The following is a 15,068-nucleotide window of genomic DNA, read 5'->3' on the forward strand; positions in this document are numbered from 1 at the left end:
CAAGTAAAGTCATACCATAATGATACATTTGCAAATCATTAGCTAATGATTAATTAAAGCAGACAATTCGTAGTTGAAGTACATGACTTCAACCCATTGTAATTAATGCATTAATTTACACTATTAGTTAATAAAATGTTACTAAGGAATTAATACATTATGACACATTTAATTAATAAGAATTCATATATTACTTAATCTATTAATCATTTAGAATCTTTATTAGTTGCTGATGCAGTAATAATTAATTAATGGTTTTGTTCTTCATGAGTCATACACTAACACATGATTATCTGTGCATTAGTTAAGCATTAATTAATGCATATTAGTGCACCCGTATTGTAAAGTGTTACCAATATATCATTATTTTCAAACTTTAACTTATCATGGCTTATACGTACATCCACTGACTGGGCCAACATTTGCCACAGTCTACTAGTTGCACGTCTGTATTGTTTATAATTGTTAGCATATGTTTCAGTATTATTTTAAGTCTAAATATGCATGAATGCCTTAAATTCTCTTACATAATGCCTTGAAGAAATGTAAACTATATAATGCACTTATATCAAAATCAGCAAGCCAGAATTTTTCCAAACTCAATACTACACTCCAATAGGTGGCGCAAATGCACCTTAAAGCAGTTTACAAACTATCATAAAACGTTAAAGAAGAAGATGGTCGTTCTGAGAAGAAATAACTGGAGAAATCCAAGCAGAAACAGCTGAATTCTGTGTGCCGTACTATAATAAAGATGGAGATTATTAAAGTGGAGATTGAAGACATGAATGATCCAGAAACATCCAGAATAAAACATGAAGATACTGAGGAACAAATAGGTTGGTGTCCATTCTTGATTCTTCATTGTTGACTTTATTAAACATTAATAAAGCTTCAAGTTCAACAGATTGGGGTGGCTGTGATATAATAATAAGCAGTTTATAGATGATAAATGACACAGAAAATTCATTTATATGATCATAATCTTGTATAGAAATTGTCAAAAACATTTTAATTGTATTAACAAAATGAATGACAGAACTAAACTTTGACGCATCACAGATCCAATACCTGATCTCTGTTGGCTTACTTCTGTTAAATCAGATTTCACTTGAACTGATTTTTAACCACATAATATTTGTATCTTAGACTGGATGGAAGTGAAACAGCAAAGACAAGACCTGAATGAAGTGGAGGAAAGTCGTTCCTTCACAACTCAAGGATCAAAAGCCAAAAAGCTGCACTCCTGCTCTGAGTGTGGAAAGAGTTTCACACAAAAAAGAAACCTTAACAAACACATAAGAGTTCACACTGGAGAGAAACCGTATCCATGCCCTCAGTGTGGAAAGAGTTTTACTCAAGCATCAGGTCTCAGGAATCATCTGCACCTTCACTCTGGAGAAAAACCATATAACTGTGATCAGTGTGGTAGAAAGTTCATTTCGTCATCACATCTAAAATCACACCTGAAAGTTCATTCAGATGAGAGGCCTTATGTGTGTTCTCTCTGTGGAAAGAGTTTTTCACGGCTGGACTGTTTTAAACTGCACCAGAAAACACATGATGAAGTGAGAGATTATATATGTTGTGAGTGTGGGATGAGCTTTACTAGAGATGACCATCTGAAACAGCACCAACGAATTCATACTGGAGAAAGACCTTACAAGTGCTCATATTGTGACAAGAGTTACACTGTGTCTGGGAACCTGAAAGTGCATGAGCGACTTCATACTGGAGAGAAGCCGTACCAGTGCACTCAGTGTGGAGTTGGTTTTGCACGTAAAGACAGTCTGAAGAAACACACAAAAATTCACACCGGAGAAAAGCCGTTTGCTTGCCATCAGTGTGGAAAAAGCTTCATACAAAAACCACATCTTATCAAGCACATGAGTACTCATACTAATCAAAAGCCTTACGTTTGCCCTCAGTGTGGATGGAGCTTCACAACTGAATACAAACTTAAGATACACTTACGTGTTTGTCCTGGAGAGAAATCATACTCCTGTCCTCAGTGTGGAAAGGGTTTCGCACATAAATCAAGTCTTAGCTGTCATCTGCGTGTTCACTCTGGAGAAAGACCTTTTACGTGTACACATTGTGACAAAAGTTTCACTCGGTCAGGAACCTTGAAAAAACACGAGCGACTTCATTGCAACCACCAAAGACTGTCGAGAGACCGTACCACTGCTTGTATGGGAAGAGTTTCACCCAATCAGGAGGTTTCTTTACTCCCAGAAAAAGCAGTTTCTCCCATCTTAGAAGTTGCTGAAATTGACCCTTTTCACATTTCTGGGGTTTGAACGCAGAGGTTATCTAAATTAGGGTAAATAAAGTATTTTTATTGCAAATTCTGTCAGGCTTGCTTGTGTGCTGGGATTTGTATGTCCAGGATAAATTAAAGCCATCTGTTGTTAGTCTATCAATGTGTACTATATAGTGTTCTGATTGTACATGAAATAAGAAATAAAACATCTTGTCTGCTGCGTTAAGTTGTTTGTGCAAATATATATATAAAAAATTGATAGCCTATTCAACAAACACTGTTTTATTGTTTCATTTGTGACCATTTTAATCCAAGTTAAATGACAAAACGTGTAATCTGAATCAGCATATTTCCCTTTTTACTTTGATTTTTTAAATTTACTCCAAACTTTCACTTCAATATATACATATATAAAAAACTTGAAATCTCATGGCCGACCAAATGTGGATGGTTGTAACACGAATTTCACGTGTACATCCACTGGACCCACAAAGATATACCAACAATTGCCACAGTCTGCTATATTGCACAAGTCTGTATTGTTTTTAATTGTTAGCATATGTTTCAGGGTTTCTTCAGTATTATTTTAAGTTTAATATGGAGTAATGCCTCTGCTTTAGATTTACATTTATAATGCCTTGAAGAAATTTAAAGTATATAATGCACTTACATTAAAATCAGGCCAGAATTACAAAATTCCCTTTTACCAAACTCAATACTACACTCCAATAGGTGGCGCAAATGCACGTTAAAGTGGTTTACAAACTCATAAAACGTAAAAGAAGAAGATGGTCCTGAGAAGAAATAACAGGAGAAATCCAAGCAGAAACAGCTGAATTCTGTGTGCCGTATTATGTTAAAGATGGAGATTATTAAAGTGGTGATTGAAGACATGAGTGACCCAGAACCATCCAGAATAAAACATGAAGATACTGAGGAACAAATAGGTTGGTTTATTCTTGATTCTTCATTGTTGACTGCTGAGAAACACTAACAAAGCTTCAGTAAAACAGATTGGGTTACTGTGAAATAATAAGCAGTATATAGATGCAAAATGCATTATAATATTGTAAAGAAGTTGTTAAACACATTTTAATTGTATGAACAAGTAAATGACTGACCTAAACCTTGGCGCATCAAAGATCTGATACCTGGGCCCGTATCCCTAAAGAATTTTTGTGCAAAAAGTGGCTCCTAGCGGCCAAATTCTAAGAAAATTCTCAGAGTCATGACGTTTTCTTAGAATTTCCCCTAAAAGTGACACGAAAATCCCAGTTAATATAAAAGCTATTCCTCAAGATTCCTAGCGCTTAAAAGGGCTCCTAAGGCGAGATCTGCTAAGAGCAGGGAAGAGGACTTTTAGTGGCTTAGGAGTTCCCCTAAGCAGCTGCACAAAATGGCCAACAGAGGAGGCAGGAGAGATGTCCTGCAAACACTGGATGACAGGGAATTATTGAGACGCTACAGATTGGATCGTGCAGGAATCATGTTTGTGGTGGATCTCCTTAGAGATGCAATTACTACTTCATTAAGGACAGCCCCTTGAGATAGGCCATCTTGTTTTCAATGGGGTCCATATGGGAGTGAAAGTACAAAATATGCCAGCTAGGATATTAATATGAGCAAATAAGACACGAATCATTATTTGAACAGGGTGTAATGAGCTTAAGTTTTCACATATTTTAGATTCTAATGTTAGGCTATAACCCCTACAGCTTACTATTCATTTTCCAGATATTTTCTTCAATGTGAAATATTATTTACAATTACAGTCTGCATAAGATTAGAGTGTATAATTATGTTTATTGATTTGAGGGTACATCTTTGCTCATATCACCAAAAGTTCATTTTCATCAAACTTGTAGGATCAACCAATCACGGCTTTTGAAATGATGACTCATACCTAGCAACGGGGTCAACCACACCTCCTCACTAAGATAGGATTTTCCATCCATTCCTTGCTCAGAGTTCACTGAAAATGTTCTGGAATCACTTCTAAGCTAAAACTCCTGGCAAGGAATTTTTAGGTTAAGTCAGGAGCTCTCTGAGAGGATTCTCAGAATCTTTAGGGATACGGGCCCTGATCTCTGTTGCTTTCTTCTGTTAAATCATCAGAGTTCACTTGAACTGATTTTAACCACAATATTTTTTTTATTTTAGACCAGACGGAAGTGAAACAGCAAAGACAAGACCTGAATGAAGCGGAGGAAAGTCGTACCTTCACAACTCAAGGAACAAAAGCCAAAAAGCTGCACACCTGCTCTGAGTGTGGAAAGAGTCTCAGACAAAAAGGAAACCTTAAAAGACACATGAAAATTCACACTGGAGAGAAACCGTATCCATGCACTCAGTGTGGAAAAATTTTCACTCGTACATCAGGTCTCAGTAAACATCTTCTCTGTCACTCAGGAGAAAAAGCATTTAACTGTGATCAGTGTGGTAAAAAGTTCATTTTATCATCACATCTAAAATCACACCTAAAAGTTCATTCAGATGAGAGGCCTTATGTGTGTTCTCTCTGTGGAAAGAGTTTTTCATGGCTGATCAGTTTTAAACTGCACCAGAAAACACACAATGAAGTGAGAGATCATGTGTGCTGTGATTGTGGGATGAGCTTTACTACAGTCGCCCAACTGAAACGGCACCAAGTAATTCATACTGGAGAAAAACCTTACAAGTGCTCATATTGTGACAAGAGTTTTGCTCAGTCTGGAAACCTGAAAGTGCACGAGCGAATTCATACGGGAGAGAAGCCGTACTACTGTACTCAGTGTGGAGTTGGTTTTGCACATAAGGACAATCTGAAAAAACACACAAGAATTCACACTGGAGAAAAACCATTCGCTTGCCGTCAGTGTGGAAAAAGTTTTATACAAAAACCACATCTTATCAAGCACATGTATTCACACAAGACAAACGCCTTACATTTGCCGGATGGAGCTTCACACTTGATTACGATTAATATATTATAGCCTAATTAATGTTATTATTAATTTCTTTAATAATTTTTTATGAATCATTTATAATAAAAATAATGTGTCTCTGGATATCCCTTATTATATATACGTGAATGGATATCCCTTATTTTGCCATCCTAATCTTTAAGTCCCCAAATCCCAAATCAAAAACAGTATATTTGTCGTTTCAAAAATAAACATTTTTTGTTTTAAGCTGAGAAAATAAGCCAATTAAGATACTTTGCATAATGTCATTCAAAAAACAAGTGAGATATTGTTTCAAGTTTAGAGTTACAGAATGTGAAGAGATGTCTTGAAATTAGAAAGAAAAGAGTTACAGTTATAGTAATTATGAAGAATTCTATAATCAAGTTCTTTCAGCTTGTTAAGAGGGCATTTTATATCCATTGTAGGTCCTCATGCTGTAGAATATTTATTTTGTCCTTGTAGTAGGTTGAAAAATGTATGTATATATGTTAAAATAAAAGAGGGAAAAAAGGACACCCCTTTAAAATGTTGTATTGTTCATAAATGATGCCTTCAACATTCGTTTATTGATGGGTAAATTCATCGTTACATTCTTTGTTGTGGGTAAAGAAAATGTTTCTGTTATTATTATCTCCTGTAGAGGGCGTTTAGCGCTGTTGAACTAAGTCACTACACCGGATGCTTCAGAGTTGATTAAACCAGAGCCCGTCTTCTCCAGCCCCGCAGACTCACCTCTGGCTAGACACCAGTGGCTGGACACCAGTGGATAGACAGCCTACGTCATTTCCATTTTCTCCGTCATTTCCGTTTCGCCGCTAATTTCCGGTTTCACCGCTGGATGGACAGCAATTTTATTTCCTATTTTCACCTCTGGATTGACATATATTTATTTTATATTTTCACCTCTGGATAGACAGCATATTTAGTTCTCACCTCTGGATGGACAGTATTTTTATTTTTTATTTTCACCTCTGGATAGACATATATTTATTTTATATTTTCACCTCTGGATTGACATATATTTATTTTATATTTTCACCTATGGATAGACAGCATATTTATTTTCTGTTTTCACCAGTGGATAGACAGCATTCTTTGCAGGCTTACTTGCACACGTCTTTTCTGTATTGTCATTTTACTTTTATGACTTAAAATATATAATATAAAAGCTGTGTGCAAATTGAAATATGATCTTTATCATATCTCTTTACATAAAACAATTCTCAATAATATACTTAATATTATAACATCAATAATTCATGCAAACTGCATTCACAAGAACCACCTTGAAAATATATATTGTTCAGATCATATCACTATTTTTTTGTGACTTAAATTCAGCCTAGATCAATGGACTATAACGTTTTGTCAATACAACAGACTTGTACATGTTAATTGACCACAGTTTTTTGCCTTGCCCATTTGGATATTCAATTCTTATTTTTTTTGTAAATGTAACCACTTCTGTTTTTAAAATATACTAGATTCACATGATCAGACAATTTACCAAACAATCCAGATCAAATTAACACTTCATGGTTTTGCAATATTTATTGGAAATTACACATGGTACAAATGGTACAATCTTCACACATCTAAGTGAAAAAAAACGTATTTACAATATTAAATCATACCACTCAAAGAACGATTTAATTGGAAAAGTAGCAACCTAGCTCTAGAATTGAGGCACAACAGAGTTCACTAATACCTTTAAAAAAAACACGACACAGTACCTTGAAAACAAGACGATTTTTTTTAACTAGCTAGTTTGTGCATTTGAATTCTGACATGACCTATAAATCATCGACAGTTTATTATTTTTTCTTACCGCTGACATCTGCATGGCGCGTCAAATTTGAAAAGTGAATGACGATACGGAAATGACGTCAATTTGAAAAGTGAATAGGCTTGTTTGAGATGAGCAAAATCTGCGCAGAATCGATCACCGGTGATCAGCGCGAGATGCATGCCGGTTAGAAATGTGTCCGAGTGCGGTCCGCCTTGCTCTGATGTCATGCTGACGTATGTCAAAAATCTCTCGCGATCGCAAGGCGGATGTGTCGGATTCTGCAGCCGAGCGCAGTTGCTCTCCACTGACTGCGCTGATCAAAAGCATGATGGGAAACGACTTGCTGACGACACAGCTTAATGCTCATTGGTTTAAACAACTGTGATGTATTGTTCTCTTTTAAAATGTTTGAATTTAAAACTCTAATATCATGTTTTATGTGTATATTTTATGTGTGAATATTCCCAAACTATCTGACAGTGCGATCTCTTTGGGTTATGCAATTGAATTTTTATAAAAAAATAAAATAAATAAAAACACATATGTCTGTATTAAAGAAAAAAATATTGATAAACATGTATTTGGAATGGAATTAAATAACAAGTACTTTGGGTGTCTTGTTCATTTTATTTATTTTAATATAAAAGCAACAGAACTTAAATTACATCCAGTTTATTAGCAACACCGTGCACGAGCGTGAATATCGTGAATCCCGCGATATCCATCTTTGATCTCACAGGTGTCAGATCCATTGCGAGAAGAGAGAACTGTCCGTCTTGCCTGCGCTTTTTTCACTCCTCCCCTCACTGCAGCCGCCTACTCTCGCACACATTTCAGGCGAGGCTAGGCGCATCTCAAACAAGCCTAATGACGATACGGAAATGACGTCTGCTGTCCATCCACTGGTGTCCAGCCACTGGTGTCTAGCAAGAAGTGAGTCTGCGGGGCTGCAGCTGGATGCCTCTCGTCTACGGCCATATTAGACATTCTCTGATTAAACTTTGCCGGAGCTTACAGCCAGTACTCCTGTCTCACAGCGTTTCATTTATCATTCTACAGGTGAGCAAAAACGATTCTAAAACTGGTCGAAACTGATGTTAAAAACTGTGTTTCAAACATGTATATATTTGGTAAGTTACTGAGAAAGACTGTTAGTTTTGTTCTTACGCATGCAGTAGTAATGAGTCAAATATCAGATTACAAACGAGTGACAAATATGTGAATTTGAAGCGAAATGAGAGAAAATACTCATGTGAAAAGAGTTTAGGAATGCTTCTGAAGTGTTTTATGTGTTGATTGTAATTTGATGATAAAGTTTAAGCGAGTTAAATGTACATTTGCTACTGGACTGGAGTTATCTCGAGCCTAAATGACTGCGGTCAAGCCAGCCGCCACCCGAAGTGTACTGTCAAACTAGCCGCCGCTATATTTCGCTGTTTGCGCATAAACTAGCTATTACGGTAAGACCGTCAGGCCGTCATCTGGATTGAAAACAATTGATCTTCCGGCGAAGGCTATTTCACATTAATTTATTCTTTCTTTTTGTCTATCTATCTATCTATCTATCTATCTATCTATCTATCTATCTATTTCTATAATTATCTATCTATTTATAATTACCACTATAATTTTATATCTATCCATCCATCCATCCTAAAATAATAATATACTGTAATATCTATACATTAAGAAAATCATATTTTAAAAAATCCTAGTTTACACAGAGTACACCTTCTCACCGTGTCACCTGCACAGTTTCAGGACATTCTGATGTTGTATTACAAAATAAGAGCCCTCCAAAATTCATAAATACGCTGTTGAGTCTATACATTCAGAAAATCATTTTTAAAAAAAATCCTAGTTAACACAGCCCAATTTCACCCTTAGATGGAGAGTATACCTTCTCAACGTGTCACATGCACAGTTTCAGGACATTCTGATGTTGTATTACAAAATAAGAGCCCTCCAAAATTCATAAATACGCTGTTGAGTCTATACATTCAGAAAATCATTTTTAAAAAAAATCCTAGTTAACACAGCCCAATTTCACCCTTAGATGTAGAGTACACCTTCTCACTGTGTCACCTGCACAGTTTCAGGACATTCTGATGTTGTATTACAAAATAAGAGCCCTCCTAAATTAGGGCTGGGCGATATGGCTTAAAACTGTATCGCGATATAAGTGTTTCATATCGGTCGATATCAATAATTATTGATATTTTTTATGACCTATTTAAAATAAGGACCAGGTGAAAAATATATTACACTTAAACATTTTTATTTTAAACTTAACCTTCCTCTGATTATAATCCCCTCAGTTATAGAGGCAGAAATATCAACACAACCATGGCAAACATTTAAATAATTAAAACGTAAACATAAGTCTAAAATCACAATGTACACTTAACAATTATCTCCTAACATTAAGGTGCAAAAATGAAAGAAATGCTTAATAAAGTGTAATAAAATAGTGCAAAGTGTTAAATATAAACATAGAGAAACCGACGACGGTCTTGCATAATTTGCAGAGGACATTGGTCTGACTACGGTCATAAAATCCCAAAAACTGCCATACTGGTGAGCTGACTTTCCCTGTTTTATCAACGATTTCCTCGCTCGCTGCGGCACTCATTTTCCACTTATCACTCCACGCCCGTTCTTTTACTGAAGAATCCAACTAGGGCTGCACGATTAATCGAAAAAAAAATCACGATCTCGATTCAAACATAATGCGATCTCATTTCTTAATGATGGCGATTCACTTCCGTGTATTTCCCTGCATTCAGATCTCAGCAGAAAAAGCAGCCAATTACAATTCCCTTGTTGTACAGCCTACCAAAGTTAATGAAAAGTGTATGATAATAATAATATTCAAGTTGTACCGGCAAAAGTGCGTGTTCAGTGCTGTTCGCGAGTGTCACGAGCAGAGCCGGACAGTAACGGAGTACATTTACTTGAGTACAGTACTTAAGTACAATTTTGAGGGATCTGTACTTTACTCGAGTATCATTTTTGGGGAGTACTCATGACTTTACTCAAGTACATTTGAGAGGCAAATATTGTACTCTTTACTCCACTACATTTCTATCCATAACTGTGAGTACCCGTTACTTCTTCTAAAAAAAAAAAAGGAAAAAAGAAACATCTCGGAAACCCTCAATTTGTTGTTTCCCTCTCAAATGTGATTGTATTGTGCAGGCGCCACTGATTGGGACAGCCTATCAGCAATCACCTTCAGCTTTCCGCCAAAGTCAACTCCATGGTCAGATTTAGATAAGAGACGAAACCATGGACGAAACAATGGATGAAGAAACAATGTCTTAACCCCAGTGACAGGTAGGTTTAGGGGTGGGGTTAGGGGTAGGTCATCAGATCAATCAGGGATGACTTCCCTAATGAATATTCATGAGTCTTCCCCTACCATCCTGGGAAAAAAATACTCCCGGGATGGACCTGCTGCGTCTTCATCCATTGTTTCGCCCCACCTCGCCAGACTATTTCATTTTTCTGAACAAGTTAATGATAGTTTTCGCTTCAAGTGTTTGCTGTGTTTACCAATGTAAGCACTGTGGCAGTAGTAATGCAATATTTAGAAAATGTACTCTTGTACTCATGATACTCAAGTACTTTTAAAAACAAGTACTTTAGTACTTTTACTTAAGTAGACATCTGACTGTAGTACTTTTACTTGTACTTGAGTAAAATTTAACAAGGGGTATCTGTACTTTTACTCAAGTAATGAAGCTGTGTACTCTGTCTGCCTCTGGTCACGAGTCACCACAGCAATCAACTAACCGCTTACGTTTCTGTGGTAATCTAATAGTTACAGCTCCTGCACTGGATTCAAGCAGCTGCAGCTTGTTTAAGGTGATGGCGAAAACCATTTTAGAACAGCAGCGAAAATGTAAAAGTAGGTGTAACGAGGTTCAACAGTTATGGGAAGAAGGAGGCGGGAACCGGCGAACATTCAACATTTTAATGATAAAAATAAACCAAATACAAAATGAAAGTAAAAGCCAGCAGCCCCTCACGGACGACTGCTGGCCACACAAAACAGAAACAAAACACAACATAAAATCAGGCCTGTCCTCTCTCGCTCTTCACTGTCGTCGCTCCTCCTTTATGCTTCCGCTCCTCCGTGAGAGATTCGAGACCGGTGCGTCTCGCAGGTGTCGCTCATCAGAGTAATCACGCCACCGGCCTCATGCCGCTCTCTCACGGCCCTCGGCCTCGTCCTGCTCGCCACATACCCCCATCGCCCCTCGCAGGCCGGGGGGTACCCACGAGACTGCGCTCTACTCCCCCCCCCTCCCCCTCCTCCGGGGAGACCGAACACGGCGGCTGCGGTACCTGGGGGTATGGACAGACGAGGCGAGAGAAAAGGAGACGGAAGCATGAGGAGCGACAGAGACGAGAGAGGGGAGAGAGGAGAAAAAAAAAAAAAAAAATATTAGTCCGGTTCCCACAACGCGCTGCCATCTGGCCCTGCACCAGCTGGGCGATCTTCTCCGCGGTGCCTGGCGGTGGCGCTGGATAGCCCTCGGTGGACGGCACGAGACGACTCCGCCGCCTGTTGGACGGCGACGGCTCCTTCGGATACGGGCAGACGGCAGGAATCCCCTGTTCCCTGCTCCTCCCCATCATGGCGGACGACAGCAGGCTCCGGCCCACGGCGAACGGCGGCGACTCCTCCTCTCCCTCACGGACGGCAGCCGTCCCTCCAGCACCCAGGCGGCCAGCAGCGAGCTTGACCGTCCCCCCGGCAACTCACTCCAGCGCACCGCCTCGAGCGTCCATGGCGACGGACTCTGCTCACCATGCTCGATGGCACCGCGGATTCCCCACAGCGGCGAGGGCTCTTTGACAGCGCGTTCCTCCTTCTTCCCGGGTTTCGGCACCAATGTAACGAGGTTCAACAGTTATGGGAAGAAGGAGGCGGGAACCGGCGAACATTTAACATTTTAATGATAAAAATAAACCAAATACAAAATAAAAGTAAAAGCCAGCAGCCCCTCACGGACGACTGCTGGCCACACAAAACAGAAACAAAACACAACATAAAATCAGGCCTGTCCTCTCTCGCTCTTCACTGTCGTCGCTCCTCCTTTATGCTTCCGCTCCTCCGTGAGAGATTCGAGACCGGTGCGTCTCGCAGGTGTCGCTCATCAGAGTAATCACGCCACCGGCCTCATGCCGCTCTCTCACGGCCCTCGGCCTCGTCCTGCTCGCCACAGTAGGCTATATAAACTTTAATATATCCTTTTATTGAAATGGGTGCTTTGCTGTCCTTTTACTTTCACTTACTCCTTTTACTTTTGCGCAGAGACAATTTTATGTCCTATAAATGTGTCGTATTTTTGATAATCCGCGCAGATTTCAGTTGATGATTCTGTTTAAAGTTATTAATAACAAATCATGGATGAAAGAGAAAGAAAAGAGCAGAATGTGCTTTATATCGAAAATAAATATTAAAAGCGCGATAAGTCGCGAAAGAGAACTGATACTGACAGGATGCTGTGCACGCGCTCCGAGCGCAACACGGACAAGCAGTTTGTCTCCGGTTGCGCGTCTAAACGGCCAAATAAACACAGAAATATTTCAAAACGACAAGTCGAGTATTCCCATAAACACAGTAGATGTAAGTACTATGTACATTCTGTGCCAATTGGAGCAAAAAGCACAGGTTCTATTTAGTTATTTTTATTTAGGCTATTATATGTTAATGTTCTCTTATGTTCAACAACATAAAGCTTTAACCCACTCAGACCTGAATTATGTTTCAAGTTTCTGAAAAATATAAAAGTACATTTCCCTAGCTCATGAGGCTTCTATAAATGAGACCAAATAAAAAAAATACAAAAAATGTTTGGCTTTAATTGTAATTTTTTTTGTCCATTTCAATGGACGTCAGGTCAAAACAGGTGTACTTCACAAAAATGTACCAACATAAAATTAAATAATAAACATAAAAATTGTTGGTATATACTTAAAGCTTTTTCTCAAGGTCAAAAACTTTTCAACAGTATACCATTTCAACTTAAATTTTGAGGTTTTTGTTTTACAGATTGCACATTGTTTGTAACAAACTAAATATCTTAGAATCAATCAATATGGTCATGTTAGAGTCATTTTCTTTGTGCATCTTTCTTTTTTTTAGATCATAAACTTGAACATTACAACATTTCAACTTTAATTGTAAGGTTTTTGCTTTATAGATTGCACATTTGTTTATTCATAACAAAATAAACCTGGGAATCAATCAATGCATTCACGTTAGAGTAATTTCCTGTGTGCATCTTTGAAACAATTTCTCTGTAAATGATTTTCTTGTATTTTTACAGTACATTAATGGCAGCACGGTTGCCAGCAAATTACTGTATTTCGATTTCCAGTAACTGTAATGTAATTCACTTTACAGTACACAAGATCAGTACTGTAAACTACCAAATACCAAATTTTTACTGTATTTTTACTTTTACTTTACTGTATTTCGTAATTTGGTCTGATTTTGCTGTAATTAATTATACCGTATTGTACTGTAATATCTATATTGATACATTACTGCTAAAAAAAATTATAATTTTCAAAATAATTACTAATAATGATAATATTATATTATAATAATATAATATGTAGTTATTAGGAAAATATAGGCTATAGTAGGAAAAAATACTATGAAAGTCAATAGCTACTGTCAACTGTCTAGTTACCGACGTGTTCAGCAGAATAAAGAAACTCATACAGATTTGGAACAACATGAGGATGAGTAAGTGATGACAAATATAATTTTTCAGTGTACTATACCTATAAAGGGATATTTCACCCAAAAATTAAAATTGGCCCATGATTTACTCACCCTCAAGCCATCCTATATGTATATGACATTCTTCTTTCAGAAGAATACAATCGGAGTTATATTAAAAAATGTCCTGGCTTCCAAGCTTTATAATGGCAGTGAATGTTTTTTTTTTTGAAAGTCCATAAAAGTGCGTCCATCCATGATAAAAGTGCTCCATGCGGCTCTGGGGGGTAAATAAAGGCCTTCTGAAGTGAAGCGTTGCATTCGTGTAAGAAAAATATTCATATTCAAGTTACGCTTTAGATTTAAGTCAAATTTGTATGTTCGTTTGGCCGGGAGCTAGTCATTTTACTTACTATTTTTTACTGATATTTTTACTGATATTTTTCTTACATCTTCATCTTCCTCATCACTATAAAGTCAACATCTGATATATATATTCCATCAGCTATATGTTCAAACACTTCAAGAACTATATATTCTGCATATGAAAAAGTTTCAAAAATGTATCTGTACTGTGATTATAGATTTTTTATATAAGAAATTTCAATCAGCATTACTGGACTTCAGTTACTGGAATGTGATTTCAGTAACAGGCTTTTGAACCCACTGTCCATTCTAATGGACAGACACATTTGAAAAAATCCTGATTCAAAACTTGCAATTCTACAATCGATTTTTAACTTTAATTAATAAGTTCAATCTTTCTATTTTACATACAAACTATGAAATACTTGCTTGCTTCTGTGTTTGGAGTGAAGTGCTGGCATGCTTCTCTTCAATGTAGTGTTTTTTTTTTAAATTACTCCATGCAGAGTGTTACTGCCATTTGATTGGATGACAAACGTCCAATCTCATGGACTGCAGGCTTTAAACTAGGTGAAATGCTCCAGAAGTTAAAAAAAGGGGGGCTGACATGTGATGTCCATTGAAATGGACACAGGGTCTGAATGAGTTAAAATTATTCACTTTAAGGGGTCTAAAATAAAGAAAAGAGACAATTTTTGTTACTCCTGCACTTTATTATACTGAATGTCCTTTGTTTTTTTGTTGTTGTTTTTCTTTTTTTTGTACTTGAGTGCAATACATTTTGGTTGAAAAAATCGTGTAAGAGAATCGTGATCTCAATTCCCATGGAGAAAAATCGTGATTCACATTTTAGCAAGAATCGTGCAGCCCTAAATCCAACATTAGATAACAATATGGCGCAATCAAACTTGATTCTGTTAGCTACATGACTGGCTGTAAAGGGGGTCACACACCGGACGAAAA

The 15,068-nt window shown here is 37.4% G+C and overlaps 2 protein-coding genes across 3 annotated transcripts in view; both read left to right on the forward strand.

Annotated features, from left to right (window-relative positions):
• The first annotated feature begins 642 nt into the window (after positions 1–642).
• LOC311091439 (uncharacterized protein) lies at positions 643–2,485 on the forward strand. The gene is made up of 2 exons (XM_084127378.1): positions 643–839; positions 1,150–2,485. The coding sequence occupies exons 1-2, from the start codon at positions 755–757 to the stop codon at positions 2,298–2,300; spliced, it is 1,236 nt and encodes a 411-aa protein (XP_083983504.1). The 5' UTR covers positions 643–754; the 3' UTR covers positions 2,301–2,485.
• A 5,336-nt stretch (positions 2,486–7,821) lies between these two features.
• LOC311090801 (alpha-2-macroglobulin-like) overlaps positions 7,822–15,068 on the forward strand; it is a 76,946-nt gene continuing 69,699 nt past the window's right edge. The window contains exon 1 of one of the 2 annotated variants that reach the window (XM_084126337.1): positions 7,822–8,056. The gene's annotated coding sequence lies outside the window, so the exon portion shown is untranslated. The remainder of the gene's footprint in view (positions 8,057–15,068) is intronic. The other variant, XM_084126339.1, reaches the window with a different exon arrangement.

The sequence above is a fragment of the Abramis brama genome (genome assembly GCF_963993115.1).
Source record: "Abramis brama genome assembly, chromosome: 10".
NCBI classification, from domain to species: Eukaryota; Metazoa; Chordata; class Actinopteri; order Cypriniformes; family Leuciscidae; genus Abramis; species Abramis brama.

Coding starts and splice junctions, on each gene's coding strand:
- LOC311091439 (XM_084127378.1), top strand. CDS start 755: ATGGAGATTATTAAAGTGGAGATTGAAGACATGAATGATCCAGAAACA. Junction 840..1,149: donor AGATACTGAGGAACAAATAG/GTTGGTGTCCAT, acceptor TTTGTATCTTAG/ACTGGATGGAAGTGAAACAG.